The following is a 25918-nucleotide window of genomic DNA, read 5'->3' on the forward strand; positions in this document are numbered from 1 at the left end:
GATGGAGAACAAATCTGAGGAGACACAGGTGGAACAGGTGGAGCTCTGTGGGTTGGAGGATTTCAAGATCTCTTTAGAAGCAGATCATGAGCTTGGGGTGGAGGCCATCGAGAAATCAGTTGTTGCTAAGCTGTACACTAACAAGACTGTCTTTATGGGTCTACTACGCTCGATTCTGGGAAGGAAATGGAAACTGGCCAAGGGGTGGAAGCTTCAAGAAGTGGAGCCAAAAACCTTTATCATAAGGTTAACAAAGAAACAGGAGGCGCTGCAAATCTCCAAAAATGGTCCGTGGCCTATGTGTGATGGTTTTCTGGTGGTTAAACCCATGCCTGAGGACGGTATATGGTCAGCTGCGGACTTAAATTCATCCCCGGTCTGGGTGCGGGCATATGAAATACCTCCTAGATATTGGACGATTAAAAATGCAACAGCGCTCGCGCAGAAGATTGGGACGGTAAACTCTATAGACCGACTATGGAGGAACGGTTTTCCAACTAATGAATACATTAGATTCCAGGTGACTATACAACTGAATAAACCGATTATGGTAGGTGTTTTTCTCCCAATGGAAGAGGGGGTGTGCTTATGGAGTTATTTCAAGTATGAGAATTTGCCATGTGTTTGTTACAAATGCGGGGTTGTTGGTCATGAGGAATCTAGATGCAGACGTAACAGAAGAATGATTGCTGATGATTTTAATAGAACGGTCCCCATGTATGGTCCTTGGATTAGACTGGGAGCCCGGAAAAAAGATTGTTTTTCGGACTATGAATTGTATGAACAGGAAAGGCTAGCACGGGAGTTGAGAGATGTTCGCCTTCAAGTCGAGGCTAGAGACAATCTTATTCCAGGGGAAGGAAACTTTGAGCCAGCGCAGATTGGCACTGACTTGCACATGGAAGCAGTGATAGAGGCGGCTAGAAGGCAAAAAGAAGCCGAACCGGAGACTGGAAATAGTTCGAAAGTTCCGGTGGAGGGTACTGTGGCGGAAGGCAGTATGCCGTCTTCGGAAATTCGAACGTTGGAGGAAGGGCATAAAGGTCCAGGGTTTGGTACGAACGTGCATGGGAAAGATTCCACTGCAGGAGGGGAGGTGGTGGTGCGCAATCATACGGATGAAATTGGTGGTCCCAGCACTACCCACACGTCAAATGGAAAAGGAAAAGAAATAGCTGAGGTGGAAAAGCATCACGTGGATCATTTAGCTATGGTTTTCAAAGCCTCTTTGGGCTCTAATCCAAAGCCGGCCCATAGACCCTCCAGACCTCTTAGATCCAGGAAGGATTTGGGCTCAAATGCAAAGAGTGTTACAAGGAAGGAAATAAGGCCTTTACAAATTGGAAAAAAAAGGAGATTTGATTCTTGTGAAGAAGATTTCTCTAGTTTGGGCTCCTTCTTACCTGGGGAGGAATCATCTAATAAAAAAATTTGCCCAGAAGACAGTCTTAAGTCTTTGAAGTCTCAAGAGCCTCACTCAGGGAGTCAAGGAGTTCCAGACGATGGAGAGGGTATTGGGACGGCAGATCATCCTGCAGAAAATTGCAATGGGAGTGAGGAAAATTTGGGTGTGCCTATTACTCAGCAGGCCTTCACCCAAAACACAATGTCATCGACGGAAGGGAAGAAGAAGGAGGATTTTACCGTGGCCGAGGAGGCGGGCCTTTACATGCCCCCCAAATCCCCATGTTAGTTGTTGCTTGGAACTGCCGTGGGCTCGGCAAACCTGCGGCAGTAAACGCTCTCCGAAGTCTTATTCGGAGTGCCAATCCCGATGTTATTTTTCTCATGGAAACTAAGAAAAATGCATTGGAGATGGAGGGTATTTGGCAAAGTCTGGGATTTAATAATGGAGTGGCAGTGTCCTCAGTAGGGGCCTCTGGTGGGCTTGCTCTGTTTTGGAGACAAGGGTGGAATATTCAGATTATGACTATGGATATCAGTAAAATTGTTGCTAGATTCAGTGGAGACAGAGTCTCTTTGGACTGGATAGGTTGTTTCACGTATGCCCCCCCAAGACGAGAGGATCGCGCTGAGTTCTGGAATGATTTGGGTAATTTTTTTGATGCCCAGGTGGACCCGTGGATAGTGATGGGGGATTTAAATTCGGTGCTTTCTTCTATCGAAAAAGTGGGGGGAAGACCGGTCACCCAGGCGGAAGGAGAGGGCCTAAGAAATTTCTTGTTTAACCATGGTGCAATTGACTTGGCTGGAGTGGGGGCTTTCTTTACGTGGACTAATGGACAGGATGAGGACCATATAATCAAGGAGAAGTTGGATCGAGTTATTGTCTCTTCGGAGTGGTTAACACATTTCAAGAAAGCTGGAGTTCGAAATCTCTCTATCCGTCATTCTGATCATGCCCCGGTTATTCTAGATACCCGTATGGAAAGAGAATTCTTCTCTACTCCTTTTCGTTACTTGGATGCTTGGAGTAGAGATAGCTCTTGCAGAAAAGTAATTGAGGATTCTTGGAAGCTTGGGGTGGAGGGATTTCAAAGCTTTATCCTTTGTCAGAAATTAAGGATCACTGCTAAAGCTCTTGGTGAATGGAATCGACTGGTTTTTGGCTTCTGTCAATCGAAGATTAAGGCGCTTGAAAAGCTTTTGATTGAGGTGCAAAATCGCCCTCCTTCAAAGGATAATTTAGAGCTGGAAGGGTCGATAATGCTTGAACTTGATGAAGTGGAGGATCGTTTAGAGTCGATTTGGAGACAAAAATCGAGAGAAAATTGGCTTCATGAGGGGGATAAGAACTCTCGTTTTTTTCATGCTTCAATTGTGGTGAGACGTAAAAGAAATCATATTTGGGCAATCAGACAGGCGGATAGCTCTTTGATTGAGGATAGAGCTAGTATTGCACACTATTTTCGGTCTAACTTCCAAGCTTTGTTCACTTCTAGTGGGGATAACGTGGATAATGATCTCTCTGACTTAATCACGGCTTCTATCACTCGGGAGGAGAATTTTCGATTGTGTAGCTGTCCTTCGGAGGAGGAAATCAAAAAGATAGTGTGGGCTCTGCCTCCTCTGAAATCACCTGGCCCTGATGGCTTCCCGGTAAAGTTCTTCAAGCAATATTGGGACATCGTTGGGAACCAGGTGGTGGATTTTGTAAAAGAATTTTTCATCAATGGAAAATTTTGTTCTGAGGTTAATAAAACTTTCATTGTGCTCATCCCCAAGAAGTCTCATGCGGAGAGTTTTGATGATTATAGACCAATCAGTCTATGCAACTCAATATATAAGATCGTATCCAAACTTCTTGCGAACCGATTGAGTGGGGTGTTGGATAAGCTGATCTCCCCAAATCAGGCTGCCTTTATTAAAGGAAGGAACATTGCTGAAAATTCTATTATTGCCAATGACATTGTTCATGACATGAAACGGAGAAGAGGAGGTAATGCTTTCGCTTGCATCAAATGTGATATGTCAAAGGCCTATGATAGGCTTGAATGGAATTTCCTCCTAAAGGTGTTAAAGGCTTTTGGATTCGGTAGGCATTTTTGCCAAATGATTATGCATTGTGTGTCCTCTGTAAGTTTCCAGGTGCTTCTTAATGGGGGAATTACAAAGAAATTTTTCCCTAAGAGGGGGGTGAGACAGGGAGATCCTTTATCCCCACTTCTCTTTATTCTTTGTGGAGAGGTTCTTTCTAGAATTTTTCTGGCTAAGGAGGAGGAGGGGTGTCTCAAGGGTTTCCCAATTGGCCAATCGGGGCAGTCCATAACTCACTTAATGTATGCTGATGATCTAGTGGTTTTCCTAAAGGCTGAGAATGATGTGCTGGATTCATTTCTAGAGTCCATGGAGAATTATTGCAGATGGTCGGGGCAATTGATCAATGTTCGGAAGTCAAAAGTCTTTTTTTCCAACAACTGCTCGAATGATTGCCGTGAAGATTTCCTACACAAACTGGGGTATGAAGAGATGAAACGGGGAGAAAAATTCCTGGGAAATCCTTTTCTTATCAAAGGTAGAGGCTCTGTGGATTTTGATTTCATTACTGAAAAAATAAGTAAGAGGCTTGAAGGATGGAGGGCTAGGCTTCTTTCGCAGGCGGCGAGATCGATTCTAGTAAAAAATGTCTTGGCGTCAATACCACTGTACTCTATGTCGACTTTTCTTCTTCCGAGAAAGACGACTGATGCCATTGATGGCATCCTGAGAAAATTCTGGTGGAAAGGAAATGTTCAAGAGGGGAGATTTCTTGCATTAAAGGCCTGGGATTCGATGTGCAAGCCTAAAACCTGCGGAGGACTCGGGTTTAGAAGAAGTGCGGATATTAATTTCAGCTTAATTGCTAAACTGGGTTGGGACATGGCTTCTAACACTCAGTCCCTTTGGAAGTCGGTTCTTCTGGAAAGATACTGTCCTCACTCTGATTTCCTATCTACGACGATCCCCACATCGGCTTCCTTAGTGGCGAGAGGCATCTGGGCAAACAGAGACTTCATTGCAGATAACTCTATCTGGGCAATTGGAAAAAATTCTCAGGTTAATCTCTGGAGTGGTTTATGGTCGAGTAAAGATGGAGTCGTTTGTGATAGTGGGGACCTTAATCCGATGTGCAAAGTGGATATTACTGTTGGGGATCTCATGCTGAACTCTGGGGAGGGATGGGATCATAATAAGCTTGTCTTGTGGCTTAGACCTGAGGCGATTAATCGATTGGAGGGGGTGGATTTTGGCACTTTACTGAATGAGGACATTCTGTATTGGAAATCCTCTCCAGACGGTTCCTTTAGTATTAAGAGGGCTTATTGGGACCTCAATCGGTCGCGATTCTTTGAGAAAGATGCTATTGGTAGTCGGATTTGGAAGTTGAAGATGCATGAAAGAGTGAAACTTTTCCTTTGGAAGTTGTATCAGAATTCTCTCCCTTTTGGCTGCAAATTCAGAGAGATTTTTGGTTCTCAACCTGGCCTTTGTATGTTATGTGGGGAAAGTGAGGGAGACACTGTGAGCCATTTTGTTGCCAATTGTGCTATTTCTAGACAATTGTGGTTTTCCAGCTGCTGGAACATTCGGATCACTAACTTCTCTTTGGTTAGTGGAAAGGATATTGTATCTTGGCTTATTGATCCTCCCTTTGCCCAGGTAATGTCGACTGAGGAGAAGGCTAAATTCTCTTTGTTTGGGGCAATTCTGTATTTCAAGCTGTGGAGGGTTAGGAATGACAATTACCATAACAAGACTTCGATGCCATATGAAATGATCCAAAAGATGGTGATGAGGAGCTACCGGGAGCACATCAATATTATGACTCTGGATATTGTTCAGGAAGGGACTAACAGGGGTCCTGCTGCAATCCATTGGGGCCTTCCGAGACCAGGAAGAATGAAGTGTTTTGTTGACTACGCATCTGATAATGATACAGGTGTAGTTGCTGGTGTCATATATGATTGGGAGGGCTCGGTCAAGAGATTTGGTGCTAAGAAGGTAACTGCTGTCTCTTCTTTTCAAGGGGAGCTGGAGGCGATTGCCTTTGGTGTGGAACTGGCTCGGGCTTACGCAGAAGTGGGGGTGGATTTCCATTCAGATAATTGGCAACTGGTGAATTCTTTGAGCACAGGTCGAAGTCTTTGGTGGAATGCAAGCTTCTCTTTCAATAAAATCCTTAGGGAGTTAGATGGTTTTGATTGCTCTGTATCTTGGATTTCTCGTAGTTTTAATGATTCTGCTCATACTCTAGCTAGGTGGGGTTTGTCCCATAATTGTAATGGTGCACTTCGTTTCTGGGAGGTGAGTCCCCATGTGCTCACCAAAATGCTTTTTTCGGCTTAATGAAGTTGTTTTTCTCAGCAAAAAAAAAAAACAAGCACTCTATTAAGGTGAGAGTGAAAATTTATTCAATTATAACGTCCGCTATTATTAAGTTCTGAATACAAATAGGATTCCCTAACCACTAAATTTCACTTTTTCTTTTGTCAAAGTAAGTTTAGCGCAACACCATTACAAGATCTGCTACAATGTACAAAACTAACATCTTCAAGCAAGACTAAAAATATCATTTAAAACTAGACCATTTTGGACAGCAAAATCATAGGGCATGATTTTTTTGGTCAACTTTTAAGAAAATACTAAAATTTTAAAATTAATGATTTAATTATTGTTGTTTAAAAATTTTCAATAATAAAAGATATATTAAAATTTCAATTTGATAAAGACACGCTTGAATAAGTTTTTTTTTTAAAAAAAAAAAAATAGTTTGATTAAGTAAACTTAATTTTCTTTATTAGTCTAGTACAAAAATCAAATCATGAAATAAACACATATTTAGCATGTAATGCACCCCATCATTTTGTACTATAAAATACTTTTATTATTATTATTTGTAAAGACTTTTATATCTTTTATAAATTGAAAAGATCTCATTTTTCTTACCTCATAAGAAGAAGAAAAACTTATTTTCAACATAAAACATTACATAGTAATAAATTTCAGTTTTCACTTATTCTTTTTCTTTGTAGAAAAGAAATTGTTCATGAAGCTAAGGTAGTGGGTTCACAACCATCATAAACACAAGCCAAAACATCTCTATAGTCTCTTGAGATGGTAAAGGAATCATAGACATTGCCATCACTGCTCTTCTTGTACTCAAACAATAGCCATGAATGGTTGAATGATGTAAGTTTGACAAATCCAAAGTCAACATCTCTATATATACTCCATGTTGGTTCTGTTTCCCCAAATTTTGTTAAGTGACTCCCACCACCTCCAACCACTACGTGAATTGTTCCATTAACTGTACCAGAATAATGTGATTTTTCACTATTCATACATTGATTCTGCATTACAAATTAATCATCAAACAATATATATGTTAGTTGGGTTTGGTATATCCTTCAGACAATTTTGGTTAAATTTGTTTGGTGTAATAATATGTGCATGAAAAATAAAAGCTTTGTTTCACTATGGAATTTTTGCATGGGACAAGGGCATGGTAAATCGAGATATCAAGAACTTTGTTTCAGTGCTAGATACTATTAAAAAAATATTCCGATATATATTTTTAGAGTCGGAGATCGAGAAAAATGTTGAAATAGATTGACCCTAGCAGTAGCAGAGTACTTACCTGGTAAATGGGACAAGTCCTCTCATAATTATGGACATGGCCAAAGAAAGCAATGTCCACCTTGTACTTCTGCCATAGCTTTTGTAAGCTCTCCCTTCCCATGGGCTCCCCAAATGACCCATCTTTCCAGTAAGACGAAGAATAACCCAAAACCCGATGAGCTGCAAAGATCAACCAAGGCTGTTTTTGCCTATCTGCTGAGGCAAGGCATTTCTCTATGAACTTGTACTGTTCTGAACCTTCTCTCCAGTCATGTTCACTATCAGCTATACAGAAGTGAAACATACCAAACTTTGTTGAGTACCTGAAAAAAAAAATAACATTACACATCACACACCACAACATGCTTTTCAAAAATCCCAGATGATAAAAGAAGCATTCAACTGTGTTAACAGATTGTTAAGATAATTAGATGAGAAAGAAACATGTACATTCATGTATTGTTTTTACCAGAACTTGGCTCTGTTCTCAGCAGGAACATAGAACATGTTCTCAGCTAGCACACCACACTCGCCACCTGAATCATTGCCATCGTAGAATGATCCTGACCCCGGTACATCACGCTCATGATTTCCACTGAATTTGGAGTTTATTCAACAACATGCAAACAAGCTTTTAATCCAACACACAAACTCAGAACCTGAGCATACTACAAGAGCTACAAACTACAATATTAAATTCTAAGGCACATAAGAACCTTTGTTGATTCAAAGAGAAAAAGAAGAAGAGCAGCTCAATATGGCCTCTCTTAGTTTCTCTCTAAATGGGGAAGGGGTGAGTTAGGGACCATAACCCTAGTATATTAGTTATTAATAGTTTTAATTTGACCCCTCACCAAATAAGAAATGCCACATAACGTATCTATGCAATACACCAATGACATTTTAATACCTAATACATGTCAGTGTGACAGAACAAGGATGTCAAACCTTGCTATCATATATGGCAAAGTTGATGCAATAGGCTCTACTTGAGCTGTGAACTGGTCCCATTGTGAGATGTATCCATTTGCATATGAAATATCTCCAATGTGGAAAACTATGTCTATGTTGTCCAAGTCCTTGATGATTTGATCTGTGGTGTTAAGTGAGCCTGGTTGATAATTACTGTACTCATTTGAACCATCTCGCTCTGCCTGCAAAATAAACAAGAAAAAAAATACTAAGAAAACTATGTAAAAGACCATATAATAGTTATTAAATTAAACTTATTTTCTTCTTGGTATACTTTTCCCATGTCACCAAATATAACCACACGCTGTAATGAATTTTGTCCAGGATATGGGGATGATTTAAAATAGTAGGTTTTGCTCCAGATAATGGTACCATTATGTAACATATGTCCAAGCTTGTAAGAGTACCTGATCAAACAAAGAGTCATAACCATAAGAACAACAATGTCAATTGATTTTTTGCAGTTGCAAGCATTTCTAGTACCGAAGAATCTTACTTTGAGTTAGGCCACAAATCCATCAGAAAACTTGTATGGATGAAACCAGGATCACGCCAACCGAATGTTCGAGCTGGTGTGCCTGCAAATTTAAGTGAGCTTGGTTGATAAAGTGGTTTCGATTGCAATATCCTATTCTTTTCCACAAGCTAATCACAAAATCGCCTCTCTCTGAGATTTTGTGTTTCTAGAGTCTAAATTGAAGATGTTCCTGCTAAAATTGTTTCTCCTAAACTATGTTTGAACTTCTTATTCCTCTTAAAAAGGACATAGATGAAATGATTAGTACCACACATGCTGTTTCGACCAAAAGTCAATGTTCCAGCTGGTGATTGAATTTGAGGCCTTCCTTTGAAACCCCACTCGACAAAGGGTACAGCTTCATTAATGTCATAGCCACTAGTCCAGGTTACTGACATCTGCATCAAAATAAAACATCATTCTAAGAAACTTGATAGAGTATAAGCCTTTTACACTAATTTTCCATAGCTTCATAATTGCATATTATAGATTAATACTGAAAACAGTTACAAATGGTCGGTGGTGTAGGTTACCAAGGGCTTTCAATGCATTATCAGCAGCTAAATGGCTGTCCAAATGAAATTTCAGTAACCAAATAACCTGGTGTCAGTTACTGAGAGCTCTCCTAGTGCATATTAACTAACAAATCGTCTAGTGTGGGATACTCATGATTATGCATTTTCAGCAACTAAATGGTTTGTCTGGGATACTCAAGGCTATCCTAGTCCATATGCAGCGACTAAATGTGCTGGTGTAGGCTAATGTAACAGGTGTCGTAATAAAGTCCCAAATGATATATTGGACAGGTCTTCACACTCATAAGAATGCTATATAAGTTTTTTTTTTTAAGAAAAAAAAAGAAGCTTAAACTTACTTCGTTCCAAGACTTCCCTTGTGCAAGACGAGGATAAAGGGGGGCCTTTGGATTTGCAAAGCTTATAGAATTAGAAACTGCGACCAATTTCGGCTATAAATTTCAAATATAAGAGTTAGGCAACGAGTAAAAGCTAAACCAATAGAATATTAATAGAGCTGAAAGATAAGAGTGACCCTACATACATTTGATAACCCGCCTGAGAACAATGCGAAGGAGAAATCTTCTCTTTGATTGATCAACCGAAACTTCAAATTGGCCTTACCTGTCTTGGCATAATCAGTGTTGGAATCATTTGCAAACTTGTACTGAAACAAAAACAACAAGCTCAACAATGTTCTTTAAAGAAATTTAAATAACTCTTATGCAATAACTCATACCTTAATTGGAGCCGAACATATATATGGAGCTTCTTCCATAATGTCTGTAGCTGGACAGGTAGAGGAGCTGCCATAATAGAACAAACAAATCAATAATTTACAATGAGCCTTACAAGAAAGTAACAAAACAACAAAAAAAGTCAAACAAAGAAGACAAAACTTGAAATTTGCTGGAGAAAACACAGCAATCCAATCATCATCACTAGGATTAGGTGATTCAAATTTGACATCGATCCATTGAAAATCTTCCCCCTGCAAAACAATCCCATCACCTAAAATCATTTCAGATGATGTTTTACATATAATTACCACAGTATCAATGATAAATATATATATAGACAAATATACATGTTCAGTTATAAAAGTACAAAACCTTGGTGCCAAGAACAAGTGGTAGTGTTTTGACAGACGCGTTTTCATGAAGCTCATAAACAGCTCTGTGGATAGCAATCTTAGACAGTGGCTGAACTCCATCTCCATCTCCACCATGGCTGCCTCTGGAGTGAGCCACTGGAAAATGTACTAATCCTAATAATGTAATACTCAGCCATAAATAGTTCAAGCACTTCATTTTTTTCAGCTGAACTCTCATAATTATGCTATTTGTTGCAGATAAACTGTAATGATACACAGCCCTCTGTTCTTGGTTTCTAGTCAACTTTGGTTCTATCTATATTATTTTATCAGTTTCCTTTTGTTTATTCATATTAATTTTCAAGTTTCAAAGATTATGACCCTCTTTCAGATCAATACTAATTTTAAAAGGAAAAAAATAGTTGTAAAGTCCAAGCCGGCCTTCAGCAGTGGGCCAGTGGCAATACAATCAATAAATTACTAATTTTAAGAGGCAAAATAAAGAACTCCATATTCGTTTCCGGGTTCTTAATTACTTTAGAAGGACTACACATACACCTTTGACTAATTTGAATCTGAATGCAATCAAACAAAGCAAAATAAGTACTAAAATTCAGAACTCATTTAGTCAATGAAAACCAAAATAATAAGTTAAACTAAATGTATTAAAATAATCTAATAAGTACTACATTTCTTTTCTTCCTGATTATCATTAGTTAGCAAATCTGGCAATTTCAGTCAAGGAGGAGGGAAAATTGGGGACAACTCGATATGGCATTCAGTTTTCAGCCTTAGAATGCTTTTTAAATCTACAGAGAGGCTAAACATACAAACTTTGGGACCAGTTTTTCTAGGTTCAAAGTATGATTATCAAACAACTGGATCTTGGAAACCTTTACATGCTGATACTCAAAATTCTTCATTTGATTAGTTCTTGATGCTTCAAAGATTGGGAAAGTAACTTCTCCAACTCCACTAAACTGGTAGGACGTAAAAAAAATCAAGAAGTTAATGAAAGGTGATAATTTTTTTTCAAAACCAAATGCAATCAAAACGACAGAAACAAGACTATTGCCCGGCATACATCTCATATTTCTGCAATGCTTCCTTTTGCTTGGCCAAATATGCATCACTATCTTTCGGTAGATCAATTGCATTGTTGCCTGCAAAATGAAGCAAGAAAAAGTAGGTGGAACAATGTAAAATTATTCATAGCAAATATTTATTTTAAAAGGTGACATTAAGACTCTTAATGAGCTTAGAAAACATAGAATTAACAAGGGAAATATGCTACAAAAAAAAAACAAGGGAAATATTGAAAAAATAAAATATTTACAGAATCAGATTGTGAGATCAATAAATTACTTGATCAATGTTTATTATTTGAGATGCAGATGGTTCAGACAAGAATCACGTGTTGAAATTTGTTAGACTATCAATTTTCTACAGACATCTCTTTAATTTAAAGTCAATAAAACAGATGGATGATAAAAATGTGAAAAACCAACTTGAAACTCCTGACAAAAGTAATTAAGTACCCCCTGCTAAGTATTCATAAACACGACTATAATTTTAACTTGAGTACAACAACACAGAGTTCATAGGCTAGATAAAGAATCAATCAGACCTTTGTAGTTGGGGATATACAATCACTTGAAACCAACTGTACTTACGAAAGGATAGATAGACAGCAAGCAAAAAGTTTCTACGGCTAATCAAAGGTGGGACACATAACACACAAAATCATTGACAAATAATGTTTATATGTGTACTGTACATATCAATTTCTTTATTTTTTAGCAAAAGAATCTTACTCCAAACCCAAAATTAACAGAGAGGTGTGTGTAAGAAAGTGAACCAGTGGCTGCACATGGCCTTTTGTGTTACGGAAAAAATTAAATGTAATATCTATTACTAAAATAATCATTCAAACGTGACCTGCAACATTTAAAGTAACAATGCAGATAGCCATACTTAGATGCACGACTGGACGGGTTGGTTGTTTCATCACCACATCTTTGTTAACCTTTAGAGACACTGGTTTCTCAGACTGCTGCAACCCCTGTTCATACAGAATTAACAAGCTTTAATTAGCAGCTTCATAATTTACACATAAAAGAAGTACATTTTTAAGAAAACGATCATTTAGTGGTGCACTAATGAACTATAGACTGAAAATTCAGCTGCCCATTTTCACTAACCTTTTGAGATGCTGGTTTATCAGTCTGCTGACTCCCCTGTTCATAAAAATCACACACTATAGTAAGAATCAGTTTGAAAGAAATACACATAACAGAAGTTTATAAGACAGTGATCATTTAATTTAATGCACCAGAAACTAAAATTTGAAGTCTCCATTGAACCCTCACCTTCCTCTTATCCTTCCTCTTGAGGATCTTCATATGGCACTTTTTTATGTAATGCATCAAATGGTACCTAGAATGTCTAGAGCATAACTGTTCCTGGACTTCTGGGTTCTCAGTAAGCCAGTCAATAATATCTTTAGATTTAACCACCTCATCTTTGTCTAAAGATTCCAGCCACGAATAAACTGGTCTCCACTGATCAGTTCGTTGAAATCTAGCGTGTGGGATATCAGCTTGATTATCTTCTTTTTCCTGCTAGACGAAGAAGAACACAAAAATTACCATATTTAGCTTCATTTCAGGTCTCAATGAAGCAAGTGAAACAACTCACATAAGTAACCCAATTCACCTAAGAATAATCAGATTCCCAGAATAACAACAACAAATTTGAAATTTCAAAAAAGAAATAAAGAAAAAGAGATACCTGAATGGGGGTGGGAGCAACGGGGAGTCTTATGCAATTTTGAATAGAAATAAGTCTTTGACAGAGATCAGGACGAGGCATTGATTTAATGCCTTCAGGAATAGAATCAAGATTAGAGTCAATCCATGCCTCGACTTCGGCCATGGACACAGCTTTGGCTTGGGCGAAGGCACAGAGCCAAGCTCGAGCCATGGTGGCCCACTCGTGTGATAGGTCACTGTTGTCATCGTTATCAGAGCTTCTCTGTACAACTCCTCCTCCTCCTCCTCCTCCTTCTTCTTCTTCTTCTTCCATTTGTGCTAGGGTTTGGTGTGCATAATTATTGGACATTTTTGTTTCCTTATTTCTTCAACTACTGTTGTGTTGCTCTACTGAGGCAGAGAAGAGAAATGTATTGATGACATCATTGTCAGGTGAGAATTGAGATGAGTTCCTTTGAACTTTTCATAACAAACAATTAAGAGAAGTAATTAATTATTTTAATTAATACTTATGAGATGTACTTAAATTAAATTTACATTTTTATAATTAGTTTCACTAGATATTTTTATAGTTTGTTTTTAATTTGTTATAAACTGTATTTTTTGTCAGTTTTTTTTTTTTTTTTTTTTTTGAAATTGGGAAATTTTAGTGGACTTACTCATATATTATTTTTAATTTTTTTTTTTTTAAAATTTACAGTTTGGATGGCTACTATGATTGCTTGGGTTGTTATATAAATTTCGATTGCAATTTAATTGCTTCCTAAATTGTTATGTGGTTGCTATGTAAAAATACAAAAAAAAAATACTTTAAAATATAAAAATAAAAACACCCATGTAATAGAAAAAAAGTTTGTATGATAAATTATTAGATAACTACCACTTTGTATCCTCTTAATATTTTGCAAAAGTTACCAATTAGACTTTCTGTTTTGTTAAATGACAAAATGGACCATGTGTTTTTCAAAATAGTACAAATAGGACCCTTAACTGATTTTATGTCAAAATAAAATTTAATAATAATCTGATCTAAAGTGTTATGATAAAACTGTTTATCTTTTTTGTAATTGTTCGTGTTAGGAATTGTCTTCAAGTTAGTTATATTAAAAAAAAATTGTCAAAAATTAAACTCAGGGTCCTATTCTTACTGTTTTAGAAAATACATGATCCATTTTGTTATTTAACAAAACAGATGATCCAGTCGGTAACTTTTATAAAACACAAAGTCTAAAACGATATTTACCCTAAATTATTTCAATTTTATAAAACCAAGCAATAAAGCCGCGTCTAAAATTTTTGTTAGTATTAGAATAAAAATAACTATTTGTTAATGTAAGAAATAGTTAATTAAAAAATAATTTTAATATACAATAATAATAAAATTATATTATTTAGTTTTGTATTATTAATTATTATTATTATTATTTTGAGTTATTTATTAGAGTAATTTGCGACATAAAAGAATGGTTGGACACTCAATTCGAAATAAAAGACTTGGGTGAAGCTAATTATGTTCTTGGAATTCAAATCATTAAAAATCAGAAAAACAGATCACTTGCTCTCTTGCAAGTAGCTGACATTGATAAGGTGCTAAAGCGTTTCTCAATGAATGACACCAAAGGGGCAGTTATGCCTTCTAGACCTAGTGTGCGACTATCTAAGGAATAGTGTGTTGGGTTTTATGCCCTAAATAAAACTCTATTTCAATGTAATCTTGATTATTCAATATCAATAAAGTAACAGAAGTATTTTTCATTCATTTGTGTATGTTTTGGTTCACTTAATCAAATTGTTTGTCTGTTTGATTTATAAATTCATCCAAACCTCTTTCACATACTTGATCACGTTTATTGTGTTGTCAACACAGTGGAAAGTAAACATGACTATGTGAATAAAGGATTCCTAGATTTATCAGAACACTGGGTTTTACTGATATGACAATCTACAACAGAGTTTACTTGCATTTGGAGAAATGCTATGTTCTTTCCAGAACGTTGGTTAAAGTAAAGCTCAGGTTGGATGCATGGAGTATGCATTGGAATGGACATATATTGAACTTTGAAATAGATTTATAAAACTTACCGTAATATCTATTCAATTCAATATCACTAAGTTGATCCTAGATCACATGATCGAAATCCTGATATGGTTAGGCTTAATCTCAAGAGTGTTATTCGTGTTCTTTGATTTGTTAGTTAAGCCTACTTTTGGGTCAGGGTGATACGTACATTTTGGGAACACGGTAGTGCGATTGAGTGAGAGCGCTAACATAAATATGGAATCTATAGCTTCTATCTGGCGAATAGTAAGCAAAGGGTGATTTCCTTCGAGCTTAACCAAACGAGATAAATGGTGGAGTACTCATTTCACTTAGGCGAAATATCATTTATCCAGGGTTAAGTGTTTTAAGGATAAAATACATTGTAGGGTGTTACGGTAATTAAGTCCCTTTACAGTGTAAATCATCCATATAGAGGATCATTGATCACATTAGGATTATAACAATGGATAACTAATAATGTGTCTATATGGTGGAACATATAGAACATTCTATATACTGAGAGTGCAAATCTAAGTTCTATGCGTTGATTCAACGAAGAGTTAATAAGTCAGTGAATTTAAGTAGTAAATTCTAGATCTGCTTATTGGAAGCTCGGATATATAGACGCATGGTCCCCCCACTAGTTGAGATAATATTACTCGTAAGACTCATTTAATTGATTTTAATTAATCAATTATAATTCTCAAGTTAGACTGTGTCTATTTGAGAATTTATCACTTATTAAGGGCAAAAGAGTAAATAGAGATTTTGAAAGGCATATTTATTAATTAGGAAACTTTAATTAGTTTTATTATTAATAAATAAATGACAATATATTATTTGATAATTAATTTTAATTATTAAATAATTAGAATTGACATTTATGTGGTTGAACAAAGGAATTGGCAGTTTTTGACAAAACATGAAACTATCAATGTAGGAAAAGGAAAGTTGGAAAAGTGGCAAGCCTTGTTTCCACAATGCCTAGGCTGGCCACTATGCTTCCCTTTTCACATTGATTTTTCAATTTTTAAATGTCAATTAATTCAACCATAGCCCTAGGTGGTCTTCTATAAATAGAAGGTAAAGGCTTCAGTTTTGAAGACACATTATTCTGACAGAATTTTCTCACTCAAAACTCTCTGAGCCGCCACCCTCTCTCTCTCTCTCTCTACCTTCTCTATTTCGAAATCTATGAGTGATAGAGTAGTGCCCACACACATCAAGTAATACCTCAATCATAGTGAGGAAGGATGTGTAGACTTCAGAAACAACAAAGAAGGACTATCGGGCTTAGATCTTGATTATACTCTGCGACATAAAGGAATCAAGGGTTAGAGATCTGAGTGGGAGGAGACATATATTCCGCTGCACCCAATGTAAGATTTCTGATACTTTTATGTGTTTAATTTTCCATCGTTTTAGAAATTCATATTTAGGTTGTTAAATCAACATACTTGTGAGTAGATCTAAGTTCATGGTAAAATAACTTCCAACATAGTGACCCAGTGATCCCCAAGAGATAAAAGATATGGGAAGATTTCTTTATATTTCAGCAGTTGAGAGTTTAATGTATGTTATGCTATGCACTAGACCAAACATTTGTTATGCAGTGAGAATTGTGAGCAGGTATTAGTCAAACTTAAGAAAGGAACATTGGACATCAGTTAAGCATATTCTGAAATATTTAAAGAGGATAAAGGCATATGTGTTAGTCTACAAAGGTGGTGCTTTAAATCCCGTAGGCTATATCGACTCAAATTTCTAGGCTTGTCTTGATGTCAGAAAGTCTACATCTGGGATGGTATTCACTATTGGGGTGGAACATTTGTTTGGAAAAGTGTCAAGCAATCCGCAATATCTGACTCTATTACGGAGGTCGAATACACAGCTGCCGCTAAGGTTGCTAAGTAAACAATCTGGCTAAGAAAGTTCTTCACAAAACTTTGTGTTATTTTAGGGATGGAAACCCACAAGTGTTACTTTGTGACAACACTGGTGCTATAACCATCAGTAAAGAGCCTCGAAGCCATAAGAGGAGTACACACATTGAGAGGAAGTGCCACATCATCAGAGAATATGTGGCAAGAGGAGACGTACTGGTATAAAAGGTTAATACTGAAGACAACCCAGCCGACCCATTCACCAAGACTTTGACCGAGACTGCATTTAAAAAGCACAAAGAGAATTTAGGATTAATTGAAATGTACTGATTGTTTTATATTAGTGCAAATGAGAGTTTGTTAGATTTTGTGCCCTAACTAAAACTATATTTCAATGTAATCTTGAATATTCACAGTGACACCTAACAGAGCATTTTAAACAGAAGGGATAAATAATTAATAGAAGTGATGTTTGGAGGGTTTTACCACCAAAAATCAATTTATGTGATTAAGTGTCACTAATTATATAGTTGAGGTAGTTTAGCCGCTAATATCTCAGTTTTTTTGTGACTAAACCCTCTCAACTATCATTCCACTTGTACTTAACCCTCTCAACTATCATTCCACTTACACTTAACCCTCCAAACTCATATATTTAAAAATTATAAAAATTATTTCAAAATTTATAATATATTTTTTTTATTTTTTAAATATTTTATTTTATAATTTTAATATGAATTTTGAAATAATAATATTAAGTTTCCCAATATAAACGTGACACATGTACATGTGTGAGTGAACACATAAGCAGTCTATAATAATATTTAAGCAGAACAAAATTTTAGTTAGATACGAGTAAAATAATAATTGAGAGAATTTAGTGCCAAAAACTAAAAAAAAAATAAATAAATAAGATCATGTATTTTAGATTAAAAAAAAAAAAAATTAGCATAGAAACTCCATATATTATAAAACCAAACTATTTAAATTGGTACAAACATTCCTTCTAAGTAAAGTTAAATAATAGATTAGGTGAAAACCTCTCTCTCTGCCTCCGACACCAACTTCTCCGATCATTTTCATTCCCGCCGGTAAATTTCTCATTTCTATTTCCTTACTATGATTCGTGTATATTCCTCTTTGATAGATTACTATTGCAATTTCCGTAATCTATCTGTTGAATCCAAGACCTAGATTTTGGGCTTTCTTATTTCTGGTCAAGGGTTTTCATTTTTGGTTTGGCTTTCTTAATGGCTTTATCTGATTTTTTTGGTTTTTGGTTGTTTATAGCTTTGATCGTATCTTTTTATGGTGGCTGGGTTTTATGTTTAAATAAGTAATGAAATATGCCTTAATCAGGAATAAATTAGGGTATCTGTTTCTGAACAGGAAAACTATGGAGTTTGTCATAGTCCACAAGCTTTTATTTTTCTTTTGAGAAAACATAAATGATGAAAAAAGTTTTTATGGTAAACTATTGATACTAGGGAAAATTTTATATATGATCAAATCAATTCAATCAACCAGATTCCTGAAGTACTAAAACTAAAACCAGAAACTAACAACTGATTTGTCATTTGTCTCAAGGGATTGAGTGATCATTTATGAATTGTTAGAAATTTACCTCCAACAGAATCTGGGTTGTAGATCTCTAAATTGAAGATTGAACTAGTTTAAATTATAGTGTTCTTGTTTGATAGATTTTGTTTGAGTATTCTTGAGTTTTTGTTAGTTTCTGGTTTGGTTTTAGCACTTGATTTAGATGTTATCTAGTTAGCCGAATTTGAAGCAAACTTAATTAGAGGGGAGGAACATAAACTTTATGCAAAGAGCAATAGATCTATCTAATATCCTCTTTATGATCCCTATTGCTATTTAAAAATTATTTTAGAGAAAACAAAAGACGGAAGAAAATTTTCAACAATCACTTAACAACAATGCTCTATACAATTATTCAAAAGAAGAAAGAAATGTCTGTTAGGCTAATTAATTTGAATGAAATCTCAAAATCTCGATAAAGGGGAAGCATAAAACATTCTTAACTTGCTCTGAAGTTGCCATTACTATGTACATGCCAAACTCATTCTCTACTTGGTGCAGCTCTCCATATCATATTTAAAGTCCCCACAATTTCTTTTCCTAACATATGAATTATAAGCTCAAGAATATAGTTGATCAGTTATTGCATAGGTGGTGCCCAAATCTAACTGAAGAGAAAGAACTGTGTAGTATACCTATGTTGTGGCAAATGCTGACATATTTACTATTCTATTTTTCCTTCTTCCTTACATCTCTGTTCAACTCTGTTCACTATGTTGATTGAGGCATTATGTATATTTAGTAATCTATCATCTTATTTATTTCCACAATAACACCGTTTCAGTATTTATTTCAGAACGATTATTGCACATGAATACTGTGATAAGAGAATATTGGTTTTTATTTTAATAACATAATTTGCAGAAACTGGTTCTTGTACATATATATAGGCACAGAAATGTGAGTAACATATAAATTCTTTTCATTAAATTAATATCATCATCTCGGTATAGACAATGTGATGTATAAGTATATAATATTTAGGTCTTAACTGTAGCTTCTGAAAGATTTTGAGCTAAACCAATCACAATGATGTCTCCTTCTTCTAGATTAGTACTATGGTGTGATTTCAATTTTAATGTTATTGCTGTAGTATGGTGTGATGTTTATTTCTTATACTGGTTATATTAAGACCTGTTTATAATTCAATATTATGTAATATATGGTACTTTTTTCATTTATTTTCTTGAAAATTTACATTTAAGCTTGAAAAGTTTATACTGATTTATAAAAACTGAATCAATGCAATTCGTAATTGTATGGGACGATGAATTGAATTGGTTGAGCCTAAAAAGCTTGAATTAGATTAGATGAGCACTCATATACTGTAGTGTAGCTATTGTTATGTAAATAGCTAGGAGAAACTCGAACATATCAGACCTTGTTTGTAAGAATTTGAGCTGCACCTGCTGGATTTCAGCAGCTTTGATATTATAAGCTTTGGAATGTCAATAAATTCATCCAGAGTTGTTTCTATTAGTTCATATGAAATATAAGGAAGAAACTTTAATGTTAGGCTATAGTATATCTGCAAGTAGCTAGGTGATCTGAGGATTAAGCTATAAGGTCATAATGAGTTTGATTAATTCTATGCACATAATTATATTCTTAGCAAAATATGCATTTTGTGAAGCTTACAACATAAAACTTTACGAGATTTTTTGAGGTTTCATTTCACTATTATAGGTTAATTGATTTTGCTGAGAATAGATTCTCGATTCCATAATTGCAGATTGCCATTTGTCACTGAAGTATAGGAGGAAAGTCCCATTTTCAATACAAAGAAGTAAGAACAGAAGAGACAAATCTTAACATCATGGCTAGACCTGCAAGCTCCGCCACCAGAGCAGCAGTAGCATCGTCATCTGCCACCGTTACAACAACCGTTACGCTGGAGAAACCCGAAGAATCCACGTCTTCTTCTTCTTCTTCTTCTCAGCCGCAGACTCTAACAATTCGCCTTAACCGAAAGAAGAAGCAAGTAACTTGGAAAGAGGGGACTGTGGACAATGAGTTTATGCAAAAGAAAAGTTCCAAAAAGTGTTGTATATTCCACAAGCAAAAGCCGTTTGACGAGGACGACAGCGATCAAGAAGATGAAGATCACCATCTTCACAACAATGACAGCAAGGGATGTTGCTCCAAAGATCATGATCAGTTGTAGCTTTCTTTGAATTGTGTATGTAGAATTATCTGAGTGATTAATTTTTGGGATTTTGTTTGTAGATACTTTAATTTTGTACCTGAAAATAAATTGAAAACAGAAAGAACACCAGTCAATGACTCATTGCTGCATTGTTGAACAGTTATATTTCTTATTTTTCAACATTCTGTCAGTGTCAACTTTTTATTAAATAGAGTTTTTAGTAAAACACTCCATTTAATTATTTTATTTTGTATGAAATACATATTTTTAACTTTTGTTTCTTTCTTTCCTTTCAAATTCTAACAATAAAATTAAATCTACACTATTTAAAAAAATATATTTGAAAATAAGACTAAAAAGTTATAGAAATTAACACAAATAGATATGAAAGAAGCATTTTTTTTTTAAAAAAAAAAGTAGTAAAACTAAATTTTAAAAGTAAATTTAATATTAGAGTGGCTTATATAATTTATTGGAGTGTAAATGTAATATTTTTTTCAATCCTTTGAAAGATGTAGTGATGTACCTGTGTTTTTTTCTTTTAATTTTGTTAAATTATATTTTCTTAACTTAATTTTAGTAAAATAATTTTTTAATAATTTGATGAAGTAATTTTAGATTTTTATCGAACTATAATTTCACTTAAGAAATATTTTGTAAATGGCCACAAACAAATTTAGCTTCTCTGGTTATTTTATTGGCAAAACGATAATTTGCTTGTTAGTCTTGGAGACAAGATAACAATTTCTATGGAGCACCCTTTTGAGTTTTGGAGAATGATTTTAAAATAGTTATCAAAGCTCTAAAAGGGAACTTGCTTTAAATGAGGTACATATATTAATGTAATAGATTCTCTAATTTACTTTGAGTTGTAATTTTTTTACTCTTAAAATTTATAATTTTACGGCTCATAATATGACTAAATTAGCGTATGCTCAGAACTTTATTGTACGGTTGAGTTATCAACCATACTGAAAATCATTATTTTGTAATGACTTTGAGCTCTAATTTTCTTTTTATAAACCATTTTTTTTTAAAAAAAAAAACTATGACTTCAAATTTAGTTATATTAAAACATTATTTGATGGAAAAACTAAATTTAGAGTGTCAATTTAATCCATTTTATAAACACATAATTTAAATTTTCATTTAACACAACACAAGAATTAATCACATATAATCACGTTAAACTCAATACACCAATTAATTTTTTTCAAATATATATTAACTCAATACTTAAAGAGGCGTTAAGTTAGATTAAAGAGCAAGGTTGGTCGAAGATAATACTAGTTGATTCTCATAAGCAGTATCACAAACAGAGAAAGAGAGAAAGAAGGAAAGGGAAAACAAGTGATCTTTTCATTTTTATGAAAGGAGATACAAGCAACATATATATACTGAAGAGAGAGCCCATAAGAGAGCTGAAACAACCTAACAGAAAAGCCTAACAACCTTAACTAACTCTGACAGTTAGTTGCTTAATCACAGCTATCACTAACTTCCTCAACATGCCCCCTCAAGGTGTTCGGGAAGTATTCCATGGACAACTTGCTACACAGAAAATTAAATTTAGGAAATGTGAGGGCTTTTGTGAACATATCTGCAGGCTGCTCTTCAGAAGGTATATAAGAAACTTCGATTTGCTTGTTTAAAACAAGATCACGAACATAGTGCACATCCACTTCTATGTGCTTTGTTCTAGAGTGAAAAACAGGATTAGAGGCAAGCATTTGAGCTCCCTGATTGTCACACCAAAGTTTAGGCTTTTGAGGCAAAGTGAGCCCAAGTTCATTGAGAACTGATGTGATCCAAACTAACTCTGTGGCAGTAGTAGATAAGGCCCTGTATTCTGACTCAGTGCTCGATCTAGACACTGCTTTTTGTTTCCTGGAAGCCCAAGTAATTAAATTGCCTCCTAACATAATACAAAAACCAGTAACCGATTTCCTGTCAATGATGTCACATGCCCAGTCGGCATCAGAAAATCCCTCCAGAGAAAGCCACTTAGCTGGTTTAAAAACAAGACCCCGATTTAATGTTCCATGAATATATCGTAGAACCCTCTTGCAAGCACACCAGTGAGCTAGAGTAGGAGATTGCATATACTGACTTAATTTATTAACAGCAAAAGATAAGTCAGGCCGAGTGAGAGTCAAATATTGCAAAGCACCTACAGTACTTCGATAGAGTGTGGGGTCTGAGAAATCATCACTAGGTGTTGTAGTTAACTTGTAGCCAGGGGTCATTGGAGTGGTACACGACTTAGAGTCCAACATATTTGTTTTCCTAAGAATGTTATGTGCATATTTAGCTTGACACAGATGAAGTTGAGAACCTTGTCTTGAGACTTCAAAGCCTAAGAAGTAACTCACTGGTCCAAGAATCTTGAGGGCAAATTGTTGATTCAAATGAAGAATCAATTGTTGGATAGTAGTAGAATTAGCACCAGTGATAAGGATGTCATCGACGTACACAAGAACCAAAGTCAGTTGACTGTTTTTATTTTGAAAAAACAATGAACTGTCAGCAACTGAATTTGTGAATCCCCATGATTCCAAGACTTGTTTGAGCTTGTCATACCATGCCCTTGGTGCTTGCTTAAGCCCATAGATAGCTTTATTTAACTTGCAAACATGATTAGGGTAGGTCTCATCTACATAGCCTTGAGGTTGATACATATAAACAGTTTGTTTGAGGTCTCCATTCAAGAAAGCATTGTTTACATCCAATTGTTGAATTTCCCAACCAAAAGTGACAGCAAGAGTGAACATAATTCGCATGGTGCTGGCCTTGACCACAGGACTAAAGGTATCAAAGTAATCCACTCCAGGTGTTTGCTGAAATCCTTTGGCAACAAGCCTGGCTTTGCATTTGTCCAAAGAACCATCTGCCTTCAACTTCTTCTTGTAAACCCATTTGTTCTCAACAATGTACATATCATCTGTGTAAGGTACAAGGGTCCATGTACCATTTCTTTTAAGAGCATAGTATTCATTATCCATAGCTTTATTCCACCTTGGTGATTGCAGGGCCTGTTTAACACTTTTTGGTTCACTAAAATCATCATTAGTCATAGTCAATTCAGCTGCTAAAATTTTTGGTTTAGTGATGCCATTTTTAGAGCGAGTTTGCATAGGATGTATGTTGGATATCTGTGTAGTGGCAGTGGGTAAAGCAGGGATAAGAGGCAGGTTAGAAGTATTAGGATGGACATGTGTGGAATTAACACTGGTGGTATGATGACCAGAAAAGGGAGGGTATATAGGATGTGGGAAACCAGGAGGATGGGAATGAGATGCAAGAGAAGTGTTTGGTTCAGGGGTCATAGATGGTGTGATAGGATTCTGGTGTGTTGCTTGTGGCAGTGGCAGAAACTGAGGCATACAGATGTTGTTATCTGGTGTAGATGTAGGAGTGGTAAATAGAGATTTGTAAGGGAAACAAGTCTCATCAAAGGTAACACTCCTACCAATATACAATCGGCCAGATGGATGTAAACATCGATAACCTTTGTGAGCAGGGCTATAGCCTAAAAATAGACAAGCTGAAGTTTTGAAATTAAATTTGCTAGAGTTGTAAGGTCTGAGAAAAGGAAAGCAAACACACCCAAAGACTTTAAGGAAGTTGTAATCGGGTCTGGTGTGAAAAAGAAATTGATAAGGGGTTGTATAATTTCATTTTTGAATAGGTAATCTATTGATTAGATAGGCTGCAGAGGTGACAGCATCCCACCAAAACTTTAAAGGTAAATCAGCTTGGGCTAAGAGAGTGAGAGCCATCTCAGTGAGATGTCGATGCTTTCGCTCTGCTTTCCCTTGCTGTTGATGGGTGTGTGGGCAGGGATGTCTGAACACAAACCCGAGTTTAAGTAACACAGGTTTGAGGGGGCGATATTCACCACCCCAATCAGCTTGTAGGGTCTTAATCTTGCATCCAAATTGCCTCTCGACATATGCATTAAATTGCAGGAAAATGCTGGGAGTATCAGACTTAAGTTTGAGGGGAAAAACCCAAGTATATCGTGTAAACTCATCAAGAAAATGTATATAATACTTGTACCCTTCTGTTGAGGGCTCATGAGAGGGCCCCCATAGATCTGTATGGACTATATCAAAGGGAGCTTTGGGCATATTTGCAGAGGAATGAAAGGTAAATTGGTGTAATTTGCCAAGTTGACAAGCATTACAAAAATCAATGGTGGAATTGGAAATGTGCAAATGACTAAGAATTTTACTCAAAACATGTTTATTAGGGTGGCCAAGTCTTTTGTGCCAAAGATTTACAACAGATGAATCTTTATTACAAGTATTCGAATGAGAGCTAGTAACACTCGGTTGTGTCATGAAGACTTGAGCTGAAGGGGAAGGCTTGGTTCTACAAGAAGTGTTTTGGGCAGTAGACTGATTTTGGAGATGGTATAGTCCATCTTTAAGAGTGCCCTGAAGAAGATGCTTCTTCGAATCCTTGTCCTTGACAAAACAAAGATCAGGTGTAAATTCAATGGTTACATCATTGTCTTTGGTAAATTGGGAAATGCTAATAAGGTTCTTGGAAATGGCAGGCACATGTAAAATATTTTTAAGATAAAGAACTCTATCAGCAGTAAATGAACTATGACCAATGTTAGAAATGTGAAGTTTAGAGCCATTACCTACTACCATCTTTTCTTTGCCTTTGTAAGATGTTCTCTGCAGGAGATTGGTGGCATCTGGTGTAACATGATTTGATGCCCCACTATCAAGATACCAGCCATCATCGGGAGGAGCTGCAGAGAAGGCAACATTAGCTTGGGGATTTGATTCAGTGGGAGGGGAGACATTGTCATCAAGCCCTGTGAAACTAACATCAAAGCGTCGATAGCAGCGCTGTACAGTGTGGCCAGATCTACCACACAATTGACAAATCACTCGAGAGTTACTCGAGTGCCCTCTACCTCTAGAGGCTCCATTGCCTCTGCCTCTGCCACGGTTGGAATTGTTCGAGTTACCAGAGGTAGGGGGTCGACTGGTCTGGGAATAGCCAGTTGACTGTGACTTCTTGACTTGAGTAAGGTGAGCTTGAGGTGCATTGAGATCCAACAAGGCTGTAGATTGAGTTAACTCAAGACGCATTTCATGATTTTGTAACATAAACTGCACTTCTTGAAGAGTGAGTTTATCTTTAGAGGTCAAATTGACCACAACAGATTCGTACTCATGGCCAACTCCAGCAAGAACATACAAGATTAATTGTTCTTCAGAGACCGAATTTCCAGCAGCTCGAAGACCATCAGCATAGCCTTTCATCTTGAGCATATACTCATCAATGGACAGAGATCCTTTC

The 25918-nt window shown here is 36.1% G+C and overlaps 4 protein-coding genes across 7 annotated transcripts in view; 1 reads left to right on the forward strand and 3 right to left on the reverse strand.

Moving 5' to 3' along the window:
* The window catches only part of LOC115709616 (probable inactive purple acid phosphatase 27), a 71411-nt gene that overhangs the window by 35089 nt on the left and 10404 nt on the right, over window positions 1-25918 (reverse strand). The window lies entirely within an intron of this gene.
* Window positions 6378-10636, reverse strand: LOC115710164 (probable inactive purple acid phosphatase 27). 2 transcript variants are annotated; one of them, XM_030638499.2, is made up of 12 exons: window positions 10176-10636; window positions 9963-10054; window positions 9803-9869; window positions 9608-9730; window positions 9423-9515; window positions 8817-8946; window positions 8528-8609; window positions 8306-8438; window positions 8008-8213; window positions 7529-7654; window positions 7079-7382; window positions 6378-6791 (listed from the first exon to the last, which is right to left on the reverse strand). In XM_030638499.2, the coding sequence occupies exons 1-12, from the start codon at window positions 10392-10394 to the stop codon at window positions 6486-6488; spliced, it is 1881 nt and encodes a 626-aa protein (XP_030494359.2). In that variant the 5' UTR covers window positions 10395-10636; the 3' UTR covers window positions 6378-6485. The 2 variants fall into 2 exon arrangements, with proteins under 2 accessions (XP_030494359.2, XP_060967207.1); XM_061111224.1 differs by having other exon boundaries at window positions 9803-10054.
* On the reverse strand, window positions 10780-13396 carry LOC115710165 (uncharacterized). Of its 2 annotated transcripts, none has more exons than XM_030638503.2 (6): window positions 12947-13396; window positions 12526-12774; window positions 12358-12393; window positions 12131-12218; window positions 11241-11319; window positions 10780-11136 (listed from the first exon to the last, which is right to left on the reverse strand). In XM_030638503.2, the coding sequence occupies exons 1-6, from the start codon at window positions 13274-13276 to the stop codon at window positions 11076-11078; spliced, it is 843 nt and encodes a 280-aa protein (XP_030494363.2). In that variant the 5' UTR covers window positions 13277-13396; the 3' UTR covers window positions 10780-11075. The 2 variants fall into 2 exon arrangements, with proteins under 2 accessions (XP_030494363.2, XP_030494362.2); XM_030638502.2 differs by having other exon boundaries at window positions 12526-12777; window positions 12947-13387.
* On the forward strand, window positions 17807-20737 carry LOC115711603 (protein phosphatase 1 regulatory subunit INH3). Of its 2 annotated transcripts, none has more exons than XM_030639970.2 (2): window positions 17807-17942; window positions 20183-20737. In XM_030639970.2, the coding sequence occupies exon 2, from the start codon at window positions 20267-20269 to the stop codon at window positions 20612-20614; it is 348 nt and encodes a 115-aa protein (XP_030495830.2). In that variant the 5' UTR covers window positions 17807-17942; window positions 20183-20266; the 3' UTR covers window positions 20615-20737. The 2 variants fall into 2 exon arrangements, with proteins under 2 accessions (XP_030495830.2, XP_030495831.2); XM_030639971.2 differs by having other exon boundaries at window positions 17852-17942; window positions 20161-20737.

This window comes from Cannabis sativa, chromosome 3 (assembly GCF_029168945.1).
Source record: "Cannabis sativa cultivar Pink pepper isolate KNU-18-1 chromosome 3, ASM2916894v1, whole genome shotgun sequence".
Taxonomy (NCBI): domain Eukaryota; kingdom Viridiplantae; phylum Streptophyta; class Magnoliopsida; order Rosales; family Cannabaceae; genus Cannabis; species Cannabis sativa.